The sequence below is a fragment of the Cyclopterus lumpus genome, chromosome 6, assembly GCF_009769545.1.
Source record: "Cyclopterus lumpus isolate fCycLum1 chromosome 6, fCycLum1.pri, whole genome shotgun sequence".
NCBI lineage: Eukaryota > Metazoa > Chordata > Actinopteri > Perciformes > Cyclopteridae > Cyclopterus > Cyclopterus lumpus.
The window spans coordinates 23,272,138-23,297,973 of NC_046971.1; the positions used below are offsets into that span (position 1 = coordinate 23,272,138).

At 42.9% G+C, this 25,836-nt stretch overlaps 2 protein-coding genes across 11 annotated transcripts in view; one reads left to right on the top strand and one right to left on the bottom strand.

Annotated features, from left to right (window-relative positions):
- The first annotated feature begins 408 nt into the window (after positions 1–408).
- LOC117732251 (kelch-like protein 25) lies at positions 409–18,665 on the top strand. Of its 5 annotated transcripts, none has more exons than XM_034535070.1 (13): positions 409–542; positions 3,484–3,558; positions 6,208–6,439; positions 6,569–6,674; positions 6,844–7,089; positions 7,415–7,504; positions 7,816–7,979; positions 8,642–8,789; positions 10,014–10,210; positions 11,119–11,224; positions 11,442–11,585; positions 11,713–12,130; positions 16,525–18,665. In XM_034535070.1, exons 2-12 carry the CDS (start codon positions 3,495–3,497, stop codon positions 12,097–12,099), a joined length of 1,884 nt encoding a protein of 627 aa, XP_034390961.1. In that variant the 5' UTR covers positions 409–542; positions 3,484–3,494; the 3' UTR covers positions 12,100–12,130; positions 16,525–18,665. The 5 variants fall into 5 exon arrangements, with proteins under 5 accessions (XP_034390961.1, XP_034390960.1, XP_034390958.1 ...); XM_034535069.1 differs by having other exon boundaries at positions 417–542; positions 11,442–11,597; positions 15,205–18,665; XM_034535067.1 differs by having other exon boundaries at positions 417–542; positions 11,442–11,597.
- Positions 18,666–19,822: 1,157 nt separating this feature from the next.
- The window catches only part of akap13 (A-kinase anchoring protein 13), a 28,490-nt gene continuing 22,476 nt past the window's right edge, over positions 19,823–25,836 (bottom strand). For all 6 annotated transcript variants that reach the window (XM_034536036.1, XM_034536035.1, XM_034536033.1 and 3 more), the window contains 3 exons: positions 24,977–25,096; positions 24,657–24,870; positions 19,823–23,643 (listed from right to left, as the gene is read on the bottom strand). In XM_034536036.1, the coding sequence (XP_034391927.1) occupies positions 23,585–23,643; positions 24,657–24,870; positions 24,977–25,096 (393 nt within the window). In that variant the 3' untranslated portion in view covers positions 19,823–23,584. The remainder of the gene's footprint in view (positions 23,644–24,656; positions 24,871–24,976; positions 25,097–25,836) is intronic.

A 25,836-nucleotide genomic window follows, 5' to 3' on the forward strand; every position in this document is an offset into this window, starting at 1 on the left:
CCTTATTTGTTTTATTTGTTTTATTATTAGTGTTAATATATATTTTTAAATCCGTACTCTGTCAAGCGCCAACGTGCTTTTGTTTTGCTGCCGCCATTTATATCACCTCTCCCTTTATTTTATTGGTTGATACGGCTGTTGAAATACCTCCTAGTTTTAGTTGACGGATTTTATGGGTCGTGGCTTCGGTTTTGCATAAAGTGAGTCGCGAGGATTGGTCCACACGAATGTCAGTCGCCCTCGGTAAAGTGGTTGAAATTCCGCCTACTCTCACATTGATTGGATAAGAGGCCAGTCCTGCAACGGGTAGAGACTGGAGATTGGCTAGAAATACGTCAGTCATGATTCAATCAAAAGTGATTGGTTGTTGGCATTAGTGCAGTATTGAGTTTTTCTTTTCTTTTCCTCATCCAAAACCAGTCAGACAGGCAGAGACGGCGAGACATACTTCAGCGATTGTCACCGAAATATAATGTTTTATTCAACGAAGTCAACGGTAGACGGTCTATGGATTTAACTCTACAGATGCAAGTATTATAATTGTGAGTGAAGCAATCATCTTTGTTTGTAGTTCTCACGCGGGCAGTCAGAGACACTAGGTGGAATCGTAGTGTAACGTTAGCTATCTCAACTATTATTGTTGTCTAGAGAAATTAGCAAACTTAATGTTGGCATTTTAACAGTTAATGACCATTTCGGAGTGTTGTATACACTACATTAACTCCCCAAAACCTCGTTAAATTGAGAATAAAGTCATTGTTTCGTTCCCACATGCCCAAGTATGTGAGTTTTGTTGTTGTTTTTTTACCAGGCAGTTGTGGGACAAGCAACCTTAGTTAAGTTGAAGGGCTTCGGGTTGGCTATCAACGACGTGAAGTTGGTTGCAGAGCTCGCGCGACCTCGTTAACTGTAACGTTTAACGTTACGTAGCTAACGTTAGTTGCTGCCGAACTTGTTCGGCACGTTCAGATTGAAGATTTGGCAAACCGCGTACCGTCCATTTGTTGATACCGCGGTCGGTTAGCATTGGACGCTGGTTTTGCTGCCTGAACGAGCAAGTTATTCAGTCGTTAGCTTGGGAGCTAACTGCTAGCTCATTTCCAATCGCTGGGAAATTTTTTAGAATTTTAGAGCAACTAAATCGTTAAAACCATTTTTTTTTATTGTTTAGCGACTAAAAGCCGTTGTGTCAGTGAAGTGTCATTTACGCCCTTTTCATTCACGGTTTGCTGTCAGCAACCGCAGGCCACCCTTTGTTTCGCCCCCGTTTCTTTACCCTCCGGTAGTTCCTTGTTGACTTTGTTCTCCGACTGTGCAGGTTAATCATTTAACGCTTAACGATTTAAATGATCCAGGCGGGCCCGACATGGCCGCAAGGGCTCCCAAATACAATTCACCCAGTCTCCGGGTGATGCTTACTGACCTGACCGCCTTTCAGGGCTTTCACGGTGTAGTCTCCATGAACACTCTGTTTCAGCCTCACAGGTTGATGAAATAAATAATGTATAATGATTCCACGTGTTCTGTTTGCGAGTCGCTTTTATTTATTTATTTGTGTTACTTGTAAGCATCGTTTTTATTTATTCTTCATATTTGGACATGTGAATTCACAGATCATTGTACAACAATGTTGTCTTTGTGGTACATTTAGATGTAAGAAAATTACTGAAGTACAAATAATTGTGATGTCATTGGCCGCATTGTACAAATCGTCTTATTTTATTGCTGGTCCTGCTGTTGTTGCCGTGGTCACTGGGCGCTGAAGCCATACCTCAGCCATGCATCAAGGGTTGAGGCGCATTGGATTATTCATTTGATGAATATTTCCCAACCACTGAAAGCCATTACTTTGTGACATTAATGTCATAGAGAAGAGAGCCTGCTCTGCGTCTTGCCTCCTTGCCTCCCGCTTGGTCGACTGCTGGCAGTGATTCTATCTGATTCCAACAATATTTCTCAGTCTGGACACTGTGGCCTTTTTAAAAATCGGATTTCAAAGTATGGAAGTGCTAAGCAATGCTCAATAGGAATTTTGATTAATGCTATCAGCTTAACAGTTAAAATGAACATTAAACCAAAACAAACATTGGAGGAGATTTGATTGATTGCTTTATTTGTCTCTCTATTCACGCTATTTGTATGTTGCCTTTCATTGTGCTGCCCCTGAGACATCACAGTAAAAAAGGCATGCTGGATTTAAAGACCAAGACGTTGCGGTTTCATGTGCTACTTTTGCCAATACAAAATGTTTTGCTCATCCGACAGCCAGAAAAATAGGTTAGCTAAAATGTTCGTGACGGTCAAGATTATTGGTCAACTCTGGCTCTGTCTCACTTCAGTGCAACAACACGGAGCGGAGCCGAGGCTGTTAAATTCACAGAGTTTGTGTTTAATATCTCTGGTCTAGCTCACATCCATTTACTGTAACTTTAGTGCTTGGTGTATGTTAGAAAAGCTCCAGGCATGGCTGTGTAGCCGCGACCAAAGACTGGACAGACTTTTGCGGTGACACAGCCTGACCTCACCGCTAGTTGGGTGGCTAATTTTATTGGTTGAGTGTTAGAGAGGTGGTGGGTTGAAGTGCCTGCTTGCATTCTGCAGCAGAGACAAAGTAGTACTCATTTTAAGTATGCAGCTCTTCGAAGCAAATATGGCATTGTCATTGTCTTTCAGAAATTAAATTTGCGTACATTCCTTAATCGACATGGCAATTTTTTAAGTAGTACTCGTGCAGCCCCACCATCCATGATATTGTCCAATGCAACTTGGATAATCATTATTTCTGCAGCTCTTTTGTTGATTTTATATAGCATAACTGGAAAGAATTAAAATACTTCCCCAGAAATAGGCCTTTTGTTCAAGAACCGTCTATACACACACACACACACACACACACACACACACACACACACACACACACACACACACACACACGAGGGAGAGAGAGTGGCCACGGGCAACAAGTCCAGTGGTGCAGCTATGCTAGCTGTGGGTAAACAAGCTCAGGCCCACTGACTACCGGCCTCTTTGGATGGCCTCAGTCTATTCAGCAGCTCTGTTGATATTCCACTAGCGACCTGTGCTGCTGCAAGACAGGATTGTGTGAGTGTCGCTAGCAGAAAGTAGGAGGTATGGCACTAGGCTGCAGAAATCCCAATACGAGAATATTGATCATCTATATTGCACCCTTCAAAACGGTTTAAAAGACGTGGAGGAAGAAGAAAAATGAGGCTGACATCAGCTCTAGTTCACTTCTAAGTGTGGGTTCAAATGTCCTTCAAGCTACTTTTTAGTGTAGAAAAAACATTTTCCACAGCTTAAAAATGTCATCTGTCCTGTATTTGCATGCTCTGAAATGACTTCTGATGTTGACACCGAAACAGTTCTGTTCATACGCGACACATCACGCCCCCTACTTTATGATATGTGTCGGTACATACAAGATCTTCCCTAAATCTCTTTGTGTTCACTCATCCCGTGTAGCAGTCCCGGGGATGCAGAGCCCCCCTCACCTCCTGACCGTCAGTGCCTGTGCCTGGGTCAGCAACCTCTGTCACCGTAAGTTAGCCTGCAAGTGGAATGAAGCCCTGCAAACCCCCATTTTTTTTTTATTATGTATTTATATGATAAATATCCCTTTGGTTCAGTCATCTCTGCCTGCCCTCCCGTGAGTCCCATTCATTCATTGTGTGCAGGTGCAGCAAAGGCCGTGGTTACCTGTGTTTTTAACAATGCGACTTCTGTGATTGCTGTCCCACGCCTCGCTGAGATCCAAACTCAATGCGAGCCAGACCACCTTGGCAAGTGGTCTGGCGGATTGGATACCGATTTAAAAAAAAAAAAAAAAGTACAGACTGGACAGTCAACTCGCCCCTTGCGGGATTGGAATACGGACGTTGCATTGAAAAGACAATTGTAACCATGGCAAACATCTCATAAACTCTCTCTACTTCCAATGTTTTGCCCATAAAGATCTGTTGTGGTTTTCCTGCTAACCGATGGCAAGTTTTCACTCTAATGTAGGCCATGAGTTACCGGTCATTGACGACCCAGTACAGATTGGTCAAGGGGTCGTTGTGCAATGATCCCTTCATCAATTAGCTGATTGTCAGAGAATTAATCGACAATCTAAATGTCATCAGCATTTAATAGATTTCATAGTTATTTATCAGAGCAAAACTACTCAAATGTGACTGCTTTTAGCCTAAGGATTTGCTCCTTGTGTGTCTGCTTTTAATACAGTTGATTTTTGCACTGTTGGTCGGACGCATCAAGATGTTTGACGTTGCTCTGGGAAATGGTTTACGTGTGTTGTTTGTCATTCACTGGCATTTTATGAACTTTAGCTGAAGCCTTAATGCTGATTCTGTTCCGTATATGTAAACATTTACTAAACCAAAGCGCAACGCCACGATTCGATAACTACACGTAAACTTGTGACAATACAATATTGATTTAGCATCAATCTAATATTTTTTTGAGCTCACATTTTCATGTCCATAAAGTGCATTCATTTTGAGTCATTTATTTACCGGTATGTGGATTCCAAAGCATGAATCAGAAATTCGCCTGAAATACAAGCCCGCTGCCACAGCAAACTCTAGTAAACACTGGCTAACCTTTGACCGGTTTTCTAACAGGACGAACTTTGACCTAAAATGCTGCTGTCATTGTTTATATAAGCTACCGGGTCAGCGTCATCCAGTTAAATGTGACCTCATTGTAAACAATATGTCAACCATCTGCTGAGATCATGTGGTGTGAAGAATCACCTGGTGGGGACAGTACAGTACAGCCAAGCGTTAAAGGTTCTTTATGCGACAATCAGAGCAGCAGGCAGCTATTTGCTATGTGAAGATATAGTGCGGAAATGAGACTGAAGTAACTCTGTGTGTTGTAACCTAAGCTTCTCCGTGTTCTCTGGTATCCATAACATCCTCAGTACCCATCCTTATTCAAATGGCATCTTGTTTTCGGCGATAAACTTGAATAAATCCAGATGTTTGAAGCAAATGTTTTCACAGCAATATACAACCGACACGAGAGAGGGACTCGCAACCCGTTTGACTTTTTAAATTTTTTTGGGATCAAAAGTGCACGATGTGTCTGATTCGGAAAGGTAAAATAATAAATGGTATTGGAACATCCCTGATCGGTTCTCGTGACTCCCCCGAGTGTGCATGCGTTGCACTTCTCACCTTTTTGTTTGTTTGACACAATTGAGCCGCGCTGAGGTTCTCGTCAGGCCCTGCATTGTGATCAGTGAACCAATACAACACCCGGTGACTGAGCTGTTGTGGCTCTGGCCTGCAACTGCATGTCAGCAAATATAGATGGATAGACACACACACACACACACACACACACACACACACAGTTGAGGCTGAAATGGCAATTCTTCTCATCCGCCGAGTGTTAAAGTATGCCTGCGTTCACCTGCCTGTAAAGACGTCCGACAGCGCGTCGTCTATAGCTTCCTTCACTGTGGATGTGAGATGATGCCGCTTCACTTTAGCTGCCGTGTACCGCTTCAACTGTCGTCTTGATCTTTGTATATTTTGTTGACAGTTGAGCGAGTGGAGTAATGAGCAGCAGGCTTGAAACGGGTAAAAGGGCAGTGGTGAAACATATAATATAATATTGAAGGAATCTGATAGGGATGCTGCGATGGGAGTTTTCAATGCTGGGACATCCAGGACTTAAGCCTTGTGGGTTGTAATGACGGCTGTCGAAGCCTCATATTAGCTTCAGCTAAACTTTAGAAGGTCATTTTTACACAACTAGAGGTACAGACTTTGTCCTCAGTCGCAGCGAGCCAGCATGGACGAGAACAGCGACCGGTTTCAATGTACATGTGGGCATGCGAGTAATGCGAGACAGAAAACAAGTCACTGCTTGTCCACATTTACTGTCAACTTTCTCAGTAAACAGATTGTTCAACCGCAAAGCTCGCCGCCTCACCGCTTATTTTTGCCACAGCGTTTTAATTCGCAATCGGTTGTCCCGTTGAGTTCGGTGGTGTCGCAGTTTGCTGCCTACAAATGTCATTGAAGTACCAGTACATGTCGGTTTTGGAGATGACAACGGCTGATGCAGCAGTTCCAGCCCGTTCTGATTTCTGATTTTAAAGATGTGTGTGTTTTCTCAACATGGCTACAACATGTTTACATTATATTTTTCTCCCCCGTTGTTGTCGCCATCGAGCAGTGGGAGAGATTGTCCCGGGCGACTCCCTGGAGGTGCCAAACGAAGCCGCCATGTCGGTGACCGTCCATGAGAATCGCAAGTCCCGCACCAGCACAGGCTCCATGAACATCTCGCTGTTCCACAAGCTCTCGCACCCCGACAGCGTCCTGACCCACTTGAACACGTTGAGGAAACAGTGCATGTTCACCGATGTCATCCTGTGGGCCGGGGACCGCTCGTTCCCATGCCACAGGTACATGGACACACCGACACCATTTGTCCATTTTGCTGGCAGCTCTCAAGTTAGCGGACGCGGCAGTCCCGACCTACGACCTTGACAATTCTTTGGTCACTGACAAAATGCAGTGTTTGTGTCTTGCAGGGCTGTCTTGGCGGCGTGCAGCCGGTACTTCGAGGCCATGTTCAGCGGAGGGCTGCGAGAAAGTCTGGACAGCGACGTCAACTTCAGAGACAGTATACACCCCGAGGTACTTTTACCGAGGGGGTGACAGATTGTTTTATGCTATAAAAGTGTGTAATCATGATTTTATTGGGAGAAACCAAGCAATTTCTATGTAAGCAGCCGCTATGTAGCCAAAACGGTACGATCCTCTGTTTCACAACCACATTTCCCCACACCGGATTTCACCTTTTCAGGTCCTGGAGCTTCTGCTGGACTTCGCCTATTCGTCTCGAGTCATCATAAACGAGGAGAACGCCGAGTCGCTGCTGGAGGCGGGCGACATGTTGCAGTTTCATGATATTCGGGACGCGGCAGCTGAGTTTCTAGAAAAGAACCTGCACTCCTCCAACTGCCTGGGGATGATGCAGTTATCGGACGCCCATCAGTGCAAAAGACTGTACGAGCTGTCGTGGAGGATGTGTCTGTTACACTACGAGACGGTAACCGCGATTTACGGCGTTTTCTTGCTTCCTGCGCTCCGTGTCACCAATGGGTTTCGGAAGGGTTTCTGTCATTTTTTTCCTTGGTTGCAGCAGCTCCAATCCTCACTACTTCGACTCTTTAAACATTTGTGCGTCTATAGCCAACTAACTTGAAGTTGGCAGCTGTTCCTCCCTCTTCATGCCCCTCCCATACCTTAATTAAGAGCTGGCAGCTGAAATGCAGACAGAGCGCAGATATCTTTGGAGATCCGTGTGTTGCAGATTGCGTGATGTACATGTTTAATGTACGACGTGTGTATTCAAAATGTCTGTGTCCTTTTAGGTGAGAGAATCTGAGGATTTCTACAGCCTGTCTAAAGATAAGCTGCTGGAGCTCATCCTCAGCGATGAGCTGGAAATAGAAGATGAGCAGGTGAGTGGTCCTCTCTAGCTTTCCTGTTAATTTCTTCCATTTTCTCTTCCTTAACATTGCCGACAAGTCTTTCTGTGAGGCAGATGCACCGCCTTTCACCAATTTCTATGCCCTGTTTTGTCCCAAATAGTCTTTAATCAGTTGCTAATCATTATTCTTGAAAGAGTGGTAATCCATAACCAAATGTGGGTGTGTGCTCCCAAATGCAATTCGCGCTATGCATTAGATCAACATGTGATCGCAACACTGTCCAGCCGAGCTAGATGCTCCTTTTCCGAAATGTTTGATTGTTATTTTTCTGCCTGCGGCAGGTCGTGTTCTACTCTGTGATGCGGTGGGTGAGGTACGACCTGGAGGGTCGGCGTCACCATTTACCGGAGCTGCTGAGGGGCATCAGGTTGGCTCTGCTGCCGTCTGAGTGTCTGCTGGAGGCCGTGGCCTGTGAGGAGCTGGTCATGGCTGACAAGAGGAGCAGGTATGGTTTTGTCAGGGGCCGTGTAAATCGATCCCAAAAAAAAAAGCTCTGGCATCTGTCTCAAATACAAAAGTCTCATCCTCAAAGAACTCAAGTTACACATGGCAACTACTGTTACCAGGGGAAACACTGTGTACGCATTAAGCATAGAATTGGGACCGCCATGCACTATCTAGCCTGATAAGAATCATCTGAAGTCCATTAAGGAAACAGTGTTTAGTACAAGGTTGGAAAAGCATTGATTTACTGATCCACTGATACATTAGGGGATTGGTATGATACTCACTGTGTTTTTACTTGTTCAAAAGTTTAGTGCGATTGAAATCTTGTGAATATCCACAAATTCAGATTTTAGCATGTGATCGACTCTTCTTCTTTCCCTCTATCCTTTTATTTCCTCTATTTTTTTTCCTCCATTTTCCCTCTTTCGTCTCCTCTTTTCACTTTCTCCTCACCTCTCCTTTCAATATTGAGTTCTAAACCTGAGATTTTTTTTACATCTGGGGCAATGGTCCACTGTACAAAGTTGAACTTGTCGCTAAAGGACACTTCTGGGAATTGAGACATGTCTGCAGTTGATGGAGAATTAGGACGTTCAGTGAAGACATTGTGTGCCAAACGTGTCTTCATCTCTCCGATTGTGTTTAAACTTTCCTCTGCAGGTCAATAGTAGAAGAGGCAATGCAGTGTAAGAAGAAAATCCTTCAGAATGACGGAGTAGTGACTAGTCCCTGTGCTCGACCGCGAAAGGCAGGCCACACACTGCTTATACTGGGAGGCCAGACCTTCATGTGTGACAAGATATACCAGGTGAAAGACATACACACAGTCCTACTTGGACGGCCTCTTTTTGTGTGTAAAAATATACTGCATGTGTTTTATGAAGTATAAGGTGTCCTGTTTGCTGGGCTTAAAGTAAATCTTCGTTCAACGCATGCAGTGTTTTGTATTTTAATGCTAGCTACCATCCTCTGTTCAATGTAATTAGATGGGAGGCATTAGCTCAGTTAGTAAAGCGGTGTTTAAAGGTCATTCATTGAGTTCCAGATAAAATACAGTAGCTCAACCAACATGTCTAAATTACAGGATTATACCAGAAACACGTGTTGTCTATTACTTGCTTGAATAACACATGGTGAATAAACAAAAGGGTGTAAGATGCATACTATGTAATTGCAACATCGTCATACACATTACATGAACATTGTCATATTCATGTAATGTGTTTATGTAACTTTGTAAATGCTGTTCATTCTGTACACATGACATCTATTGCTTCTGTCCATCCGGGGAGAGGGATCCTCCTCGGTTGCTCTCATGAAGGTTTCTTCCCTTTTTTCCCTGTCAAAGGTTATTTTTGGGGAGTTTTTCCTGATCCGATGTGAGGTCCTGGGACAGGGGTGTCGTATGTGTACAGATTGTAAAGCCCTCTGAGGCAAATTTGTGATATTGGGCTATACAAAATAAACTGAATTGAATTGAACATCGGCCTGCCTTAAATGGAGGTGGTGATTAAGTGTCTTCCTGTCTACATGTCAGTGCCCTTGAGCAATACCCTGAAACCCACATTGCTCCTGCTGCATGTCTCAAATAAAAAATATCACAAATTTGCTTCAGAGGGCTTTTACAATCAAAACAGAAGACATCCTACCGCAACGGATAAGGAAAAAACAAGTGCAATAGATGTCATTTATACAGATTAAACAGTCAATGCATATGACAGAAATTATATCAGTAGTAGAACAAATTATGTATAGTTGTATACAGTAAAAACCAAAAGAATACCAAAGATTAGCCCATACATATTATTAAGAACTAATACTAGAGTAAAAAGATTCAGCTACATTGATAGAGAACTGTAAATCCAACCTAAATTCTCATTGAAATTCAGAAAGAAAATCAATAATCTTTCAAAGGTCCACCCTTCTGTTGTCTGCTAGCTCTCTGGATCTCTGAAATCTTTACATTGCATGAACAGGTTTCAAAATCTTTTTATTGACCTCAACTAATATTCCGTTAACAAACTTTTTCTAGGTTGACCATAAAGCCAAGGAGATCATACCGAAGGCAGACCTCCCCAGCCCCAGGAAGGAGTTCAGTGCGTGTGCCATCGGCTGTAAGGTTTACGTCACAGGAGGAAGGGGATCCGAGAACGGAGTCTCGAAGGACGTCTGGATCTACGACACTGTCCATGAGGAGTGGTCTAAAGGAGCACCCATGCTAATAGCCAGGTGAGTTACATATTCAGGCTCTGCTCTGTGACGGTGAGTATTGGGCCAAGGTACATCGTGACGTTTTCACGATGTGTTCACATGTCATCTCGTAAAATGAGGTGAATAGATAAATAGATGGAGATCAATTATGAGCTGTTTACACTACCTCCTAAGCACAATAATACTTTATTCAAACTACATACTAATATTAAACCATAATAATACAATATTTTATTTGCTTGTTTGAATTGTGTCCCTTTTTTTATGTAGTAAATAAAACATTTTGTGATGGTTTACAGACGTCAGAGCGGTTGTAAAGACGGTAGAAGAAAAGAAAAAAAGTCTGGTGCCTCGTACACCAGCTGCTGTAATCAATCAACTAAGGGTATCCATATCTGCCAATATGGATCATCAATGAACAACAATTGGTATCGTCTGCAAAAAAAAGTGCTCGGGCATCTCAAAGTGATATTTGCACCCTTATTTTTCCTCTTGTGTTGATCTGTGGTCCGATCTGCGACTTTTACCTGTGAGACGGTCCCAACCGGGAGTTTTATCATCTGTTGCACCGCTACATAACACAAGTGTCTATTTGGTCACGCGTGTCACGGTGCATATTGCAGTGGCTGCAGTTTGTCTTCTTTCAGAGGGTCCCCAACAAGATGAGGGATAGTTCATTTTCACGATTTGATTCACTTTAGAAGTGAGCCCAGTGTGAATAAGAGTCATCAGAGGGACTAGTTTTACTTTCCTCCACGGTTATCTCCTCAAAGGACAACATTGGAATTCTGGTCTTATTCAACTAAGAACGTCTCTGAAGAAAAATCTTGGGTCCATGACCTAATGTGTATCCATTAGGGGTCCTTGACACACAAAAAGGTTGAGAACCAAAGGTCTAAAGATCATGAGGGTGTTCTCCTCTCCAGGTTTGGCCATGGTTCAGCTGAGCTGGAGAACAGTCTCTACGTTGTTGGAGGTCATACAGCCATAGCGGGAGTTTTTCCCGCCTCTCCATCCGTCTCCCTAAAACAGGTATTGACTTCTTTTTAAGAGAATAGTTTCAGAATGTTCATAAATGTGAAAACCTAATTGTGTGTGTCACGTACACGTGTGTGTATATACAGCCCGTAATCGTATTATCATGTGAAATATGGTCTGACATTAATTCAACTTGCAAACTATTCACCTCTGAATCAGTCCATTAGAAATCCGACATGTGCATGTATTAAAGTGTTTGATATCCTCATAGGTGGAGCGGTATGACCCCCTCAGTAATAAATGGACTATGATGGCTCCTCTAAGAGATGGAGTCAGTAACGCGGCCGTTGTCAGTGCCAAACTCAAACTCTTTGTTTTTGGGGGGACAACCATACACCGAGACAAGGCCTCCAAGGTTGGTGGATTTGTACGTCAACCTTCTTTATAATTCCTCACCTCTCCACATCTAACTAAATACACTACTTTTGGCTGAGTCTACACTCTAATCCGACGGGCCAAACTTCCTATTTTTCTACATCTAGGTCCAATGCTACGACCCCGTGGGTAACCGCTGGAATATTGCGGCCGAATGCCCCCAGCCATGGCGCTATACGGCGGCTGCTGTCTTAGGCAGCCAGATCTTCATCATGGGCGGCGACACCGAATTCACCGCCGTCTCCGCCTACCGATTCGACTGTGAAACCAACCAGTGGACTCGAGTCGGGGACATGACGTCCAAGCGGATGAGCTGCCACGCCGTGGCCTCAGGAAATAAGCTGTACGTGGTCGGAGGTTACTTCGGGACGCAACGGTGTAAAACGCTGGACTGCTACGACCCCACGTCAGACAGCTGGAACTCCATCACCACAGTGCCTTATTCACTGATCCCCACCGCCTTTGTCAGCACATGGAAACACCTACCTGCCTAACGGGGAGAACACCAGCGGACAATAATTCCAGGTACTTTCTCAAAACTGACACAATCTGAAAATATAATCTGCTCTCCGAAGGCCCCATGGTCTCACTGATCCCTGAACTTTCCTGTTATTTCCCTCTAAGCTCATTCCCTTTTTAGCAATACCTGTGTTCATGTATTCGGGTCACGAGGCCCTTACAAGTGCAGGTTTAAATAAATAATACATTTCTACTTAGGCTAGGTATCGGAACCAAATACTGTATCCACAAAATAACTCAGTACCAAGTAGTATTGAAACTTCTTCAGTCAAACAATACCTTCAATCAACCCTTTCTGTGCCCAGATGTAGAAAAAACAGACAAAAGACATAGAGACATTCACCATTTACACACGGCTTCCATTCACATGATGGGTATTGAATAATGATGGTATCGTTATCACTTTAAGGGTACTGGTATTGGTACTGGTGTGGCAATTCTTTTTCATTTATGTACAGTGGGACAAACTTGCATTTTATGGACTGCACCCATATATAGAGCCTTCCTACCTGAAAGTACAAAGGGTTTGATTTCCACAACTCGCAGCATAAATGTAGCCGATTTTGGTTTATTTACCTGCGTAACGCCAGTGGTTGTGCATTGGGCTCTGAGTGCTGCCAAAGCGAATGTGACCTATACTCCATGCTGTGCCTGTATACATCCTTTGTAGACACGCGTAGCACTGAAGCTGCTACTCATAGACATCGTGTTTGCTTCCAATCTTAACATCCAACAGCAACATATTTTTTTTTTCTCTAACAATTCTTGTGTTCGTTGGCTAAATTAAAAACAAAACACGTGGGGGAGGGAGCAGCCTTTCAAAGTGTTCTTTTTCCTCTTCTCACTAAAATAGTCGGACCTCTCTTCAAACCTTCATCACTTTAAAGCCACCTGAGAACGAGGCATTCTGAAAATATCGCTTGAAAAAAAAAAATGTACGCGCAAACCTTCTCTTCCGCTTAATTGAGCCGTGACTTTGTGTCCTGGTCTCCGGAGCCCACGCGTCAGCGCTTCGCAGAGAGTAACGATAAATGATTGATTGGAGTCTGGCTCGGCATCGCTCCAAAATGATTTACAGTACGTGAACTGATTTATGTCATGTGGAGCCGCTGCAATTCAAAAGAAAATCCGTACGGAAGCACAAAAAGTCCAGTGTTGATAAAAGCTCAGACTGGCATTGAATTCATAAGTTAACCTCTGACCTTCCTCTAAATAAGGTACATGAATATATAATATGAGGAAGTAGGTTGAAGAGTGTATTCATGTCCCACGTTGCTCCAGTGATGTACAGGACTGCGTTTGGTTATATGTTCATCAGAGCTGCTTTCTAACCAAAGGTCACAGTAACTAAGTTTTCCTGTGAACGTGATTGGTTGTCCTGCTCTGTGCGTCAGCCCTGTGATTGGCTGGTGACCTCCAGCCCTGTTGACAGCAGCCTGCCAGGTTGCAAACAGTCTCGGTAGCGAATGACCAAGCCCAGCCAACTATTGTTTTAAATGGCCAAACACGCACCATAAGTGTTATGACCACAGGATATAAGAAGTGGACATCGTCATCCGTTGGTTTGTGGACCTAATGCATACCTTGCTTTATGGTCTGTTTGACTCTAAATGACATCATTTACTAAATGAACATCATGCTGTATTGAAGAAGACTTGAAACTAGAGATTGAGACCATAAACTCCTGTTTACTATAAATCGAGAGTAGTCATTTCTCATAGACTTGTATACAATCAGACCAATGATAATAAAACCCTAATACTGTTGCTGGTTAAATTGACAAATGCTAAACCTAACCTTGACGTAAATTCAGTTTGTAATTTGATGGCAGATCAAAATAAAACTGGTGTTGTCGTTTTTGAGGGCTCTCTGCAGGATGGTGACTGTACTCATCCAAAGAGTGTTTTTGTAGTCCCAAGAACCTCTTGTGATACCTCTTCCATCTTGTGGAGCGTGTGATGTGAATTTTACATCCAGTTTTTATCCATATCATGTCAGTGACTTAATCTAATGCACTTTATAGTTTCAGACCATCATTATTTAAATTAAAAGATTAAAGGAGAAAGGGGGGGGGACGGACCGTACGGCCCGTTACACTAGTGAGCACTGAGTCGGGCTCACTTTGATAAAACAGCCTTTTAGCTACCAAATCATTGAGTGATTTAGGAGGCAGTTTAGCCTTGTGGGCTCTGATGCAGTCAACACACCACATGTCATTATTTAGCTTAAATAAAAACTCAAAGAAGGAAATAAGGAGAGTAGCGGGCAAACCTGACTCTGTTTCCTTTAGAATGAGTGCTGTGCGGTGGATCTAATTCATGCAGATGTGAAGTGTGGCCTATTCTGACACCGATCAGTGTATTGTTGTTTGTGAGGACGTATTGAGCGCTCTGTGCTGAGGTCAAACTGTGAAATCGCCGGCTTCCTTGCGTTCTCCTTGTCCTCCAAGTGTAGAAACAACACCCCCCCACCCCGTGCTGTGGTACTGCAGCACATAAATATCCTCCGTCCATAATCCACCCACTGATGCGTACTCGCCTACATATTCAGCGCCCCCTCCTCCACCCCCTTCCATCTTCACCCCCGCCACCCCCTTTCAAAAATTCATGTTATGAAACCGGAGTCCCAGAGCAGCCTGCTCCTCCCTGAACCATCTCGTCCGTTATCCTTCCAGCTCCTGTGTCTCGGTCTCATTCCTCCCTGAACTCCCTCTGTGTCCACTACTTCTTAAAAATATGTATGTTATGTCTTCTTCCACCCGCAGCTTTTCCCCCTGACCTTGTCTCGGTTCTTCTAGCTGTGACGCAAAGATTTGTGATGGATCATCCTGGAATTTAGTACCACTTCCAGCACTCAGAGCAGCGGTAACAGCCACCTCCCCTGGGGTCCCCACTGAGCCCGGCCTAATTGAGAATTGACAGAGTGTTTGCCTCACTTTGTTTTTATGGTTATGATTTATTCATCATCAATACAGGACATTGAGGCAAAGACTTTAACAGCCCATTAAAACCCATTTTGCTCTTATTATTATTATTATTATTATTATTATTATTATTAATATTAATTTATCCTAACACCAGGAATGGGGAGCGATCCAGGCAGAGCAGAGTCCTAATGGCGTGGTACATCGGGGGAGGGTAAACGGTGACTGCTCTCGAAAGGAACACGTTCTCATTGCTCGTCGTCTCTTCAACACATTGAACAATCTAGTTCAGTTGAAGGAGTTGCTCTTTGCCACACAGCGTGACTACTGGGGTTACAGGTTCCTGTTCATCAGCCAGAACCGGATGAATTGTTGGGGATTTGGACCTTCTTAATGCTCGTTGTAACCCAAACCAACGTGTCCCTCAGCACAACCGGGGGAACTTAGAAGTGTATTTAGAAAAGAGTCCATCTACGCTCTGACTCGAGAAGGGAAGCTGGAGCGTCGTAGTTTGAAGCGTTGGGCCTCTGACCAAGCGGCGGACTTTGATGGTCAGTGACTCCACTCAACTGTCCTGGATTTCATGGTCCCCCAAGGATGAATTGTGGTCATTTTGACCAGTTTTGCACTTTTAACATTGTGATCATAAGCATGTTAGCACGCATTTAGCTCCAAACCTCAGTCAACCCTAAGTTTTCTTTTTCTTCTAGTGGCAAGGTAAACATTTAATTCATACATATTCATACAATATTCATACAATTCGTATATTTAATTCAATGCATAAATTGTTGCCTTTGCCAGAGATAAAAACAAATCATGGCCAAAAGCTACGGTGTCCATGAAAACACAACAGCAAACTTAAAATACACTGATAATTGTGTACAAAAATGACTCAAGATTTTTGAAACGTTTGAGAGAAGAAAAAAAACACATAATAGAAAAAAGATTAATTTGGAACAAATTTGCACAACATTTTGATCTGCAACCGTTGTTGCGTTCACCCTGGCTTATTATCACTTGTGAATATGATCGCTTTAAAGTGGCCCTGCTGCCTGTCATTCCCACTGTGACACACACACACGCGTAATCCTTACTTCTCTATTTTCCAGCTCAGCAGCTCATACTTTCACTGCTTCTGCTCTCAGAGCTGCTTTTTTTTTCATAATGGAAACCAGTTTTAATGCGGAGCTCTTTCTTCTGTTAATGCATGACAGCAGATTAATCCACGCCCTGAGACCCAACTGCGAGCTGAGCCCAGTGAGACTGTTTCACCATCCCTCTCTCGGTTTATATCTGTGGAAAAACGGTCTCTGAACAGCCTTTTAAATGACGCATCACTCGTCAAGAGAGAGAGAACCGATTCGAGATCTTTTACAGATTATAAAGGGAAATTCTTCAGAGACACTAAAACAGTGGCTGCAGATGAAAGACTCGTTACCAACATGTCACAACATGACCCCCCCCTTGTCTCTTTCAGGTGTTGATTGTCTGCTGAAAAGCGACTCTGACTGGAGGAGAATCTTCTGAGGCCCGACCCCCTGCGGTCTGCGGCTGGAGCTCCACACAGGACCAATCCTTACAAAACAAAAGTTGCATCACACAGACTCTGAGTCAGTCCTGAGCGGCGTGGCAAACAAGCCAACGGCACAGCAACAGGTCCTCTCTCTCTCTCTCTCTCTCTCTCTCGCTCTCGCTCTCGCTCTCTCTCTCTCGCTCTCTCTGTGTGAGGATGCTTCCTGGAGAATGTGACACTCCTCAGACACTTGACTGATGGAGCGCTCATACAAACCTGAGGGATTTTGTGTGTTTCTTTAATGTCTTTAAAATGTTACGACTAAAACCATTCCAGTGTAAACGAATGAACACTGTTAATTGATGACAGCGTTAACACACTCCAGCGGTTTCCCTCAAAGAATACAAAGGAGCCCAAATGACAGCAGTTCAGTTTCCTGTGAACCTGAACCCAGGAAACCTGACTTCAGGTTGCACTGCACATACTGACTGTATTTACTAGTATTGCTACCACGTGTGCACCAATACAGTGTTAATGGGTTTGAGAGGTTTAGATCCGGTCAATGAGGATTTAAACTGTCGTCTTTTTATCTTCTACATAAGGAACAAATGTGTATGTTGGGTCATTCTTGGGAACTCGTGGAGGGCGCAATCCTCCTCACGATGCATTCAGACAACACTACGTGGAGACGCAACACTAGCACATCCCTGTGTCTTCATACGATGAGTAGAGAGCTACAGGTGGAAGGATGCAGGGAACAGAAGTCCCGCCACACCTGGAGACACGAAGCGGACATCTCGGCCCCTTTCTGATTGGGCTGTCCCAGACTTTTTAATCTTTGGGTCCCAGGTGCTTTTGTATTGTACTTCATTCTGAGCCCTGCCTTTGCACTCGTCACGTCAAAGGATCCTTTTAGCGCATGAAGCGGTCTTGTGAGGCAGTTAAGTTTGACTTATCATCATTTTGGGAACTTGAAACGACATCAATCGTTGTGGTAACATTACTAATTCAGGAAACTAATCAATAGTTTTACAAAAGACGGCCACAATAATTCAAAATTCTCTCTCACACACGGTGAGAGAAAAGAACATTTGTATCCCAAGTGAAGAGGTGGCACCTTCACGCAACACAAAGTCCACGGAGAGCAATGAATTGTTTTTCCCCCACCCGGTGTGGGGGCGGGACTTAATATATCCACAAATCTATACGGAAACCATGGGATGGTGATTTTGATGAGATCTTGTTGAAGACTTACTGAAAAGCGTCAGCAAAAAGTCTTTTAACCTCATTTCTGCTTTTGGTGACGAGGCTGAAACCTCTTGCATGACTAATTTCTGTATATGCGTTTACTTCCAAAAGAATAACATGTGGGGGGGGTTTGTGGACAGCTGAGCGGTTTAAGTTGCACATGCACTCATTTTCTATTTCCAGAAGCATGTTTGAGTGTTGAAGGAACATGTGGAAGTGCACAGCACCGGGGGCTTTGATGTATTGGTTTGTATAGGAGCAATATGAGGAGCAGAGATGCACGGCGTGTCCTGCAGAAACCACCACTGCCAAAGAGCCGCTTGGAAGCGGAACCCTAAACCGAATATACATTTCTTATTTTTCTGTAACACCTATGCACTTTTTTTGATATTCCTCAATGCATTCGTTAGCGTCCTTTGTCCCACAGGTGTGCAATGTTTTTCTACATGCTGGAAATGACACCAGCTGTCACAAGATTGGGGGGGGGAATTAAAAAAAAGATGGCACAAAACGGATGAACGTGATTTCTGCAGGACACGGATTGCAGGTGGCTTTGTCTGATGCAGTGTTTGCTGTTTGAGTCCTTTGCACTGGGCCTCTGTCCAACAGTTAAATGAGTTCATGAGTGTAAAAAGAGTTGCGTCACTTCTTAGATTTCTGCTGCTGCACAGAAGCTCAAATACTCGCCACCTGTTCTTTAGAATTTCAGGTTGTGAACGCGTTTTTGAAAGAAGAGGTTTTATTTTGTTTTTTTTTTAAACAAGGAAAAACTGAAGATACTTCTGAGGGGGGGGAGCAAAACAAATGTAGATGCTGTATGTTTTTACTGGTGAAAATAAACTGACTCACTTTTCAAACTCTGCGTGGTTCTTGCATGTGAAGGAGGATGAATGTATCTCTTTAGGTCGGAGAACATGAAGTTCTCAAACGAGGAACAGGACAGCGTGGCAGAAGTTCAGATCGTTGTAGCACATTGTAATTACTTGATGACTTTTCCATTCAGCAGCACAAGAGGAAATAAAACCATGTGCAGTAATGCATTGTTCTTGTCCTCAGGTCTGTTTTCATCACTGGCTTCCAGTTTGAGAACTCAAGCTGGAATAGTTGTCACAAATAGGAAACCAGACGAGTTTACGAATAACAAATGAGCATCTTTATTTAGAAAGTAACAATCAGCAATAAGTGGAAGTCAGTCGGTCATGTGTGGATGTCGCGCCAGCAATGGAAGAGAAGGAGGTCCAGGTAGCAAGCTTTTATACCAGGAACCATGAGTCCAGGTTTGGCTCTAGATGCTAATCACCCAGATCTTATAAGGCACAGATGCCTCTGGGAATGGAGGCAGCATCCCAGTGCACACAGAGCACATCAAATCTCATACAAAGAGTCGCGGTTTAACAAAATCATGAAAGTGTTTAAACCGGTCATTAAGTCAAGAATTCGATGTGAAAATGACAGTGTACTGTTTAAAAACATTATGGAATCGTATTTCAAAGCCATAGACCATTTTAGCAGACTAAAAAGAGAAATATTTAGAAAGTCATTAACAAGTTGTACAGTGTCAAAGTAAAACCAGCTTTCTTTATCTTAAGTCACAGTATTTTATGTCATCGACAATCCAGAGTTGAGTGTCAAGTCTGAAAAAAATACATTGCATAGCGTCTTAATTTGTGGTCATTTTGTTGTAATGGAGCAATAACAGCTTATGACCAAATACATTGAAACCACAAGCTCACAAGTCCCCTTTGAAGGCAGCAGTAGATATGACACACGGTCGCTAAGGCTAACTGGTTATGGTAGCGAGAGCTAGTTTTCCTTAGAGCGTGTACGTGTGCTGCAATGGTAAAAACGGTCCGTTTGGAATGAGTATGGAGATGCCTGTCGTCTGATCGTTCCCACTGGGATGGAAACTCAACTCTTCGCTCCATCACAAGATCCACACAACCTGCGTTGCATGACAAACTTCATACTCATTTATTCAAGAGAGAACATGACTGTACATTTGAAAAACAGGAAGGGGAGATATAAATAAAGCTTTATTATTTATTTTTTTAAAAACAAAAAAAACAATCATCCAACTAAACAAAATCCACAGTTATCAGTACTTTGGAAGTTCAAATTTTTACATCAAACATATTTACAAAATGTGTTGCTTTGCCCTTTTTTCTTTGTACATAAAAACGAGAAAAATAAACTTTGTACCTTTTTTGTTTTTTTAGTACAGATACATTTAAAAAAACCTCACAGTACAAAAACTGTGGTTTAATGTGAGTATGTATTATTCCTTATGAGCGGTTTTAGTACAAATCTAGTGCACGCTGAATGGTAACAATGTGGAGGAGCGAGCCGGGCCTCCCGGACTCAAACTGCCACTAAACTCATGATCATACATCGTTTCTGTGATTTTAGCTTATTATGCTTCAGGCATCCAAAAGCTGCAGATTGTGTGTTGAAGCGTACAAGAGGGAAAACAATGGAGAGCAGGCCTAAATGCATCCTCTAGCGGACTCATTTCCACTCATTACAAACGACAGGACACTGAAACCCACCAAAGGACGTCACTTTGGGAGGTTATCTGGACCGGAGAGGGGGCTGGTTGACAAGTGTAAATTGGTATTTAAATTAATCTCCCTCTTCTCAGCAGGACTCCATGTGAACGAGCTACTGGGATTTACTCTGACTAAGAATCCTTCAACTTGAAATGCAGAACAGTGTTGCAATAAAGATAAATAAAAGAAAGAAAGGAAACCTTGTTTCTTTTTTGTGTGAAGCCGAATAGATTTGGACTGCGTGCTTGTTAATCTTTCTGAAGTTTCATAGAGCTTAAGTAGCTGAATTTATAGTGCAGCATTACACCGAATACTGTGCATCAGTGGGAATTTCTAAATACTCATTCAATAGTCATTAGAAACATACTTATAAAAATACTTGCGGCACAACCCGATCCAACACATTAAACACAACAAAAGTAATAAATTAACAAGGTTTTGCAATCTTAGACTTAAATTCAGCAGTTTTGGTTTTTTGATCGGATCCATTTCATAACAGTTCATCTACTGAACGCATGCAAGGCTGAATTTGTATTTCAGTACGACTGGAATCCCAATTAGCCCATTTAAAAAAAAAATATTTATATATCAAAGCAATTTTTTTAATGTGTTTTGTTGATATTAATCATCACTGAAAGGGGAAGACAAAAAACAACCATCCAAAATGCTCCTTCTAGCCAAGACGCCAAAGAGGCTGCTGCTGCTAGCCGTAGCTTCAAAGCTAACGCGTGACATAATAACGTCTCCACGAATCAACATGTAATCTGAGCCATGTTTATGGTTTATTCTTTTTAATCTGGCTAGCTAAGCAGCTCTCTAGTCTTCAAATGGCCTGAAAGCTTGTTTAGCGACGTTAGCTCGATGGCTAAAGCAGCTAGTTGTTCAAAGAGTGTTTCAGTCCCCATTCCGGTCAGCCGGTGATAGAACAGGGACGGTTATAGCTTCAAGCAAACAGTGTTTAATTAAGTAAACAGAGATCGATTAGTTAATAACGCAAAAATATTATCTTTTTGCCCTTTTTTTTGTTGCTTTAAGGCACTTAGGCACATAACAGGTCACTCGTTTGAATGCTATCAAGGCTGCGTGGTCATCTTGAAATATATCGCTGGTTTTAGAGAGAAAAATAAGCGTGTTTTCTTAAGGCTTTCTTTGCCCTTGAATGCTTGAGACTGAAAGGAAGACAAACTGCTCACACACACAGACACACACGGACACACACACACAGACAGGGAGAGAGGCGCTGCGGGGAACCAAGAAACTCTAACTTTCAGCTAGAAATGAGCTTCTCTCAACGAAATATTATTCTCGAGACCTCCCGCGCCGCGAACGCTCCTCAGCAGAAAATGAATGCAGTGCGAATCCAAAGCCGGGAGTTGTTATCACGCAGAGGATGAGGAGGGGAGCAGGCTTTTGGGGATGGGGTTGGGTATTAACGTATACTGAGCTTTGGATCCATTTGTCCTTTTCAGACACATTCAAAAATAACGGGGATATCTGCACTGCAGTGCAGAGACTCAACGGGATTGTAAGTAGATTTAAAGTATTAAAGTATCTGTAAAGTTATTTGGAGAGAAACCATTTTTAAATAGTTATCCTCATTTCACTCGTGATCCAATGCATTGTCTTTCCAATAACATAAACTATAAATTATGTTGGAGTTAAAAAAACAAAACATTGCTGAGTTCTATTCACACATTAAATTCAATACATTCAGGATTATTCATCCAAAAATTAGTCTGGCTCTGGATTGAACCTGGCTTTTGATCGATACTATAAATTCAACAATAATACAAAACCCCAGTAAATATACTAGACGTTAAAGGAACTGGATGTAAGCCTCTTCTCTCTCGGTGGAATCCACTTCCGTTGATTGGGGAAAGGAAGCATCTTTTACCCACTTAACTCCTGATGAGTTTCAACGTGTTACAGATGACGTGTTGAACATGACGACTGGAAGTTACACCAGCAAACAAGAGGGCGTCCTCCTAAAACACAGAGCTCATTTCCCTTATTTATTACTAAGTAGAGAGTAAACTCGCTGATTGTCTCTTTTGAAGACTTTCTACAAAGTATTATTAGTATTTTGCTTCTGATATCGACAATTATAACACAGTGGCAAATGTATGCAACATTACTCCAAATTGATTGACATCAACATGGATGTTGGAGATGCTCAGAATGGTCGAAAGCTTCTGGAGAGCTGCTGAAGGCATCTGGAGTCCAGAGAGAACCACGAGCTCAGTCATAAAAACAGAAATGACTGATCAACACGTTTTGTTCCGTTTCTCAACGACTCCTTGGGATTCCGTACTTTCACAATACAATTGAACATATATTCAGACTAAAGATTTCCATAGAGAAAGGCAGATTATCTTGGATTTAAATGGCGCTAATCTATTCGGGATGATTCCATCTCCCCTGCGTTTAGTACCAAATTACTGACAAATTATGATTACATTATCAAGGGGGAAATGACAGACCCTACAAATTAAGCACCAGTCTCTCTCGTGTGTGTGTGTGTGTGTGTGTCTATAAAGTGCATGTTTAAAATCTCTGTATTCCTGATCCTGTTGAGCTGCAGTTACAGTTGCACTGCTGTGATTTGAAGATGCGATTAAAGAGGATTCTTTCTCTCTCCAATGAGGAGTTTCTAGAGATCGGCGGAGACTATATCAGAGACTTAAGGCACTAGAAAGTCTTTGGTGATCATTCCCCACTCCAGTCTTGTGTCCCGACCACTCCGCGTGTCGCCGATCGATTGCACCTGGAAGCCCGTGTGACCACACGCACTGCTGACCTCAGCACACAGCGCGGACTCCTTCGGGGGTCGCTAACAGCTGAAGACACTTATGGCTTGTTGGACAGCCTGACGGATGAAGCCGGGAGTTGAGGCAAATGTACGGATTAAAAGCTCAGTGTGGGACTCAAGACTGTGGAACTGCTCATGGATGAGATAGCTGAAAGACATGGCACTTGTTCATGGTGGAGGGGGGGGGGGGTCTTGGCGTATTTGTCGATCAAAGTCCTCTTGATTGAATCAGCAGCTCAACGTGACTTCACCTGGAGACTGTCAGTGCTTGTGTTGGCCCGGGGCGCATGCAGGTGAGTCGGGCCCCTGAGGTCGGGACAGTGTCTGCAAAGAAGACCCCACGTGGGCCTTTCATATCCAAATAGAGAGTTAGGAGGACACTGGGGGGGTTCGGAGTTCACATGTGCGTGGTCCCCCGTCCTCAGCAGAAGAAGATGTCCCCGTCATTCTGAGGATCCGACATCACTGCAACTTTGCTCTCTGTAAGAGACACGAAGACACAAGTGATAATCCAGAAATAGTCCGGCACATATTCAACAAAACAAATAGTTGTTGCTTTTTGTTTTACACTTGTCAGGTTTTTTTAACAAACAAGATAAAACATGTTAGTCAGTGTGTTTGACAGGAGCTGGGAGGTGGATTTTGTTACTTATAGACAGAGCCAGGCTAGCTAATTCCCCCCCGTTTCCAGTCTTTGTGCTAAACTAGGCTAACACTCTCCTGGCCTGGTTGTACAGATTGTAAAGCCGTCCGAGGCAAATTTGTGATTTTGGGCTGTAGAAAATTAATTGAATTGGCCTTAACCACAGATCCCGGTGACATCATAGCACTACTTTGTGTGCTCACTGAACAAATCTTTTGATGTAAACTATTAATACAAAAATCTGTTTAGTGTTTTTGATAAACGATACAGAACATCCCAATAGATTAAATTGCAATATTGAATAATTTCAATAGTGTCTTACATTGCTACCTTACACTAAAATAGTATAAACCTGAATCTGAAGGCCTTTACACACCATGGGCGGGAAGAATACAAAAATGTGAACTACTTGCATCCGAATATTAATATGATCTAGGGCTTTTATTGTGGAAGGTAAGGACGGAAAGAGTGGATCTGGCGTGTGCTGTCTAACTCTTTCTGGAGAAATAATTACGACCCTTCTAATATTTGCACTTTGCATGGAAGTATTAAATGAGAAAACCAACAGTTCAAAATCGTAAGAGAAAAACAAAACCCACCCCCGATGTGTAAAGGCCTCAACTCTCAGCAGGAAGTACACCTGATGTAGCAGGGAGGGGACGTGAGAATAGATTCTAAGAGAAGCTGTCATATATAAAAAATGTTGTACACCCAAGGTTTGTCTGAAATAACAATTTAGATGCGTGATTTCTTTTTTTCTGATAATCTGGCCCATTTATTTCCCAAATAGTTTTACTTAACAGATTTAAAGAGGACCGGCTAACGTCAGAATAGCCTTTGTTCATCGCACCTGTCTGTGTCTGCTCTCCTTTGCCCTTCTTCTTCCTTTTGTCTTTCTTCTCCTTGGGTTTGGCCAGCTGGAGCAGTCGGTTGGGGAGCTGGGACTCCTTCTCCGCTCCCTTGGAGGAGGCGGACGAGGAGAAGGGGTTAAAGTTTTTTCCCATCCTCTTGGATCCGATGCGGAGGAAAGGCTCTTTGGTAGGGGCGGAGGACGAGGGCTCCACCTGTGGTGCATCCAGAAAAAAAGGACAGCTCTGTTTTTTTTGTTGTTCTGGGATTCATTGAGCCGCCTACTCTGATCTCCTTCTGCCAATCGTTGTTTATTTTTACCACTTTCGGCTGTTCGGACGCTTCTTTCAAGTCCAGATCCAGAGACCCGGAGCTGTGGAACCTTATGGAGTCATCAGAGGTAGTGGAGGGAGTCCGCTGGTACCGCTGCTGCTGCTCCGACTGTAAGTTATGCATAGAGACACCAGGGACATGGTCACACACACAAACACACACCAATGTTTTATCTTTAACCCAGTAGTAACACCCTTAAAGGGAACCGCTACTCTGTCAAGCTGTCACACTGTCATCAACTTTCCACCTGCTCAAAAATGTGCCGTCTTCATATTATAGGCTCAGTAGTGAAATCTCTATAATTACGTCTTATGACTATATTACTTAATGCTATAACGGACAACATTTTTTTTTTATAACCTATGAAAGAATGATCCATTTTCACGCTCTGTTTGGGTATGACCTCCTGATTTTGTCGGTCTTACTATTTCATTCTATTATTATTGTTATCGTTTTATTTTTTTATTATTTGTGCTTGTATTGTGTAATTGTCGTTGAAGACCCCCTTCATAACGAGATGGTACATCGCAAGGGGTTATTCCTAATAAAGAATTTCCATACAACTGCAGTCCCTGCATCACTTTCTTTAGAAAGAAAGAATATATATTTGGAGTGAAGCAGAAGGAAGGTTCTAGAATATGAATCGAGGATGTTGAACTGATTCATTCGGGTGGTAGTGGGGCATCTCCATTTATTTGTGACAAACTGTGGCGCTAAACTCATGTTTGAAGTGATGTGGTTATAACTGTGGTTATATTCATATGGAAAAATTAATAAAAAATGCAATTACAACAAAAAAAATCCCCAAATCTGAAAAACGTTATACAAATCAAATGTGATAAAAGAAA

What these genes read in the sequence shown, in the direction of transcription:
- LOC117732251 (XM_034535069.1), top strand. Translation starts at nt 3,495, where the DNA reads ATGCAGAGCCCCCCTCACCTCCTGACCGTCAGTGCCTGTGCCTGGGTC. An exon ending in GCACCCATGCTAATAGCCAG is followed by an intron (nt 10,211 to 11,118) that starts GTGAGTTACATA and finishes TCTCCTCTCCAG; the next exon opens with GTTTGGCCATGGTTCAGCTG. An exon ending in CCTCCAAGGTTGGTGGATTT is followed by an intron (nt 11,598 to 11,712) that starts GTACGTCAACCT and finishes TTCTACATCTAG; the next exon opens with GTCCAATGCTACGACCCCGT.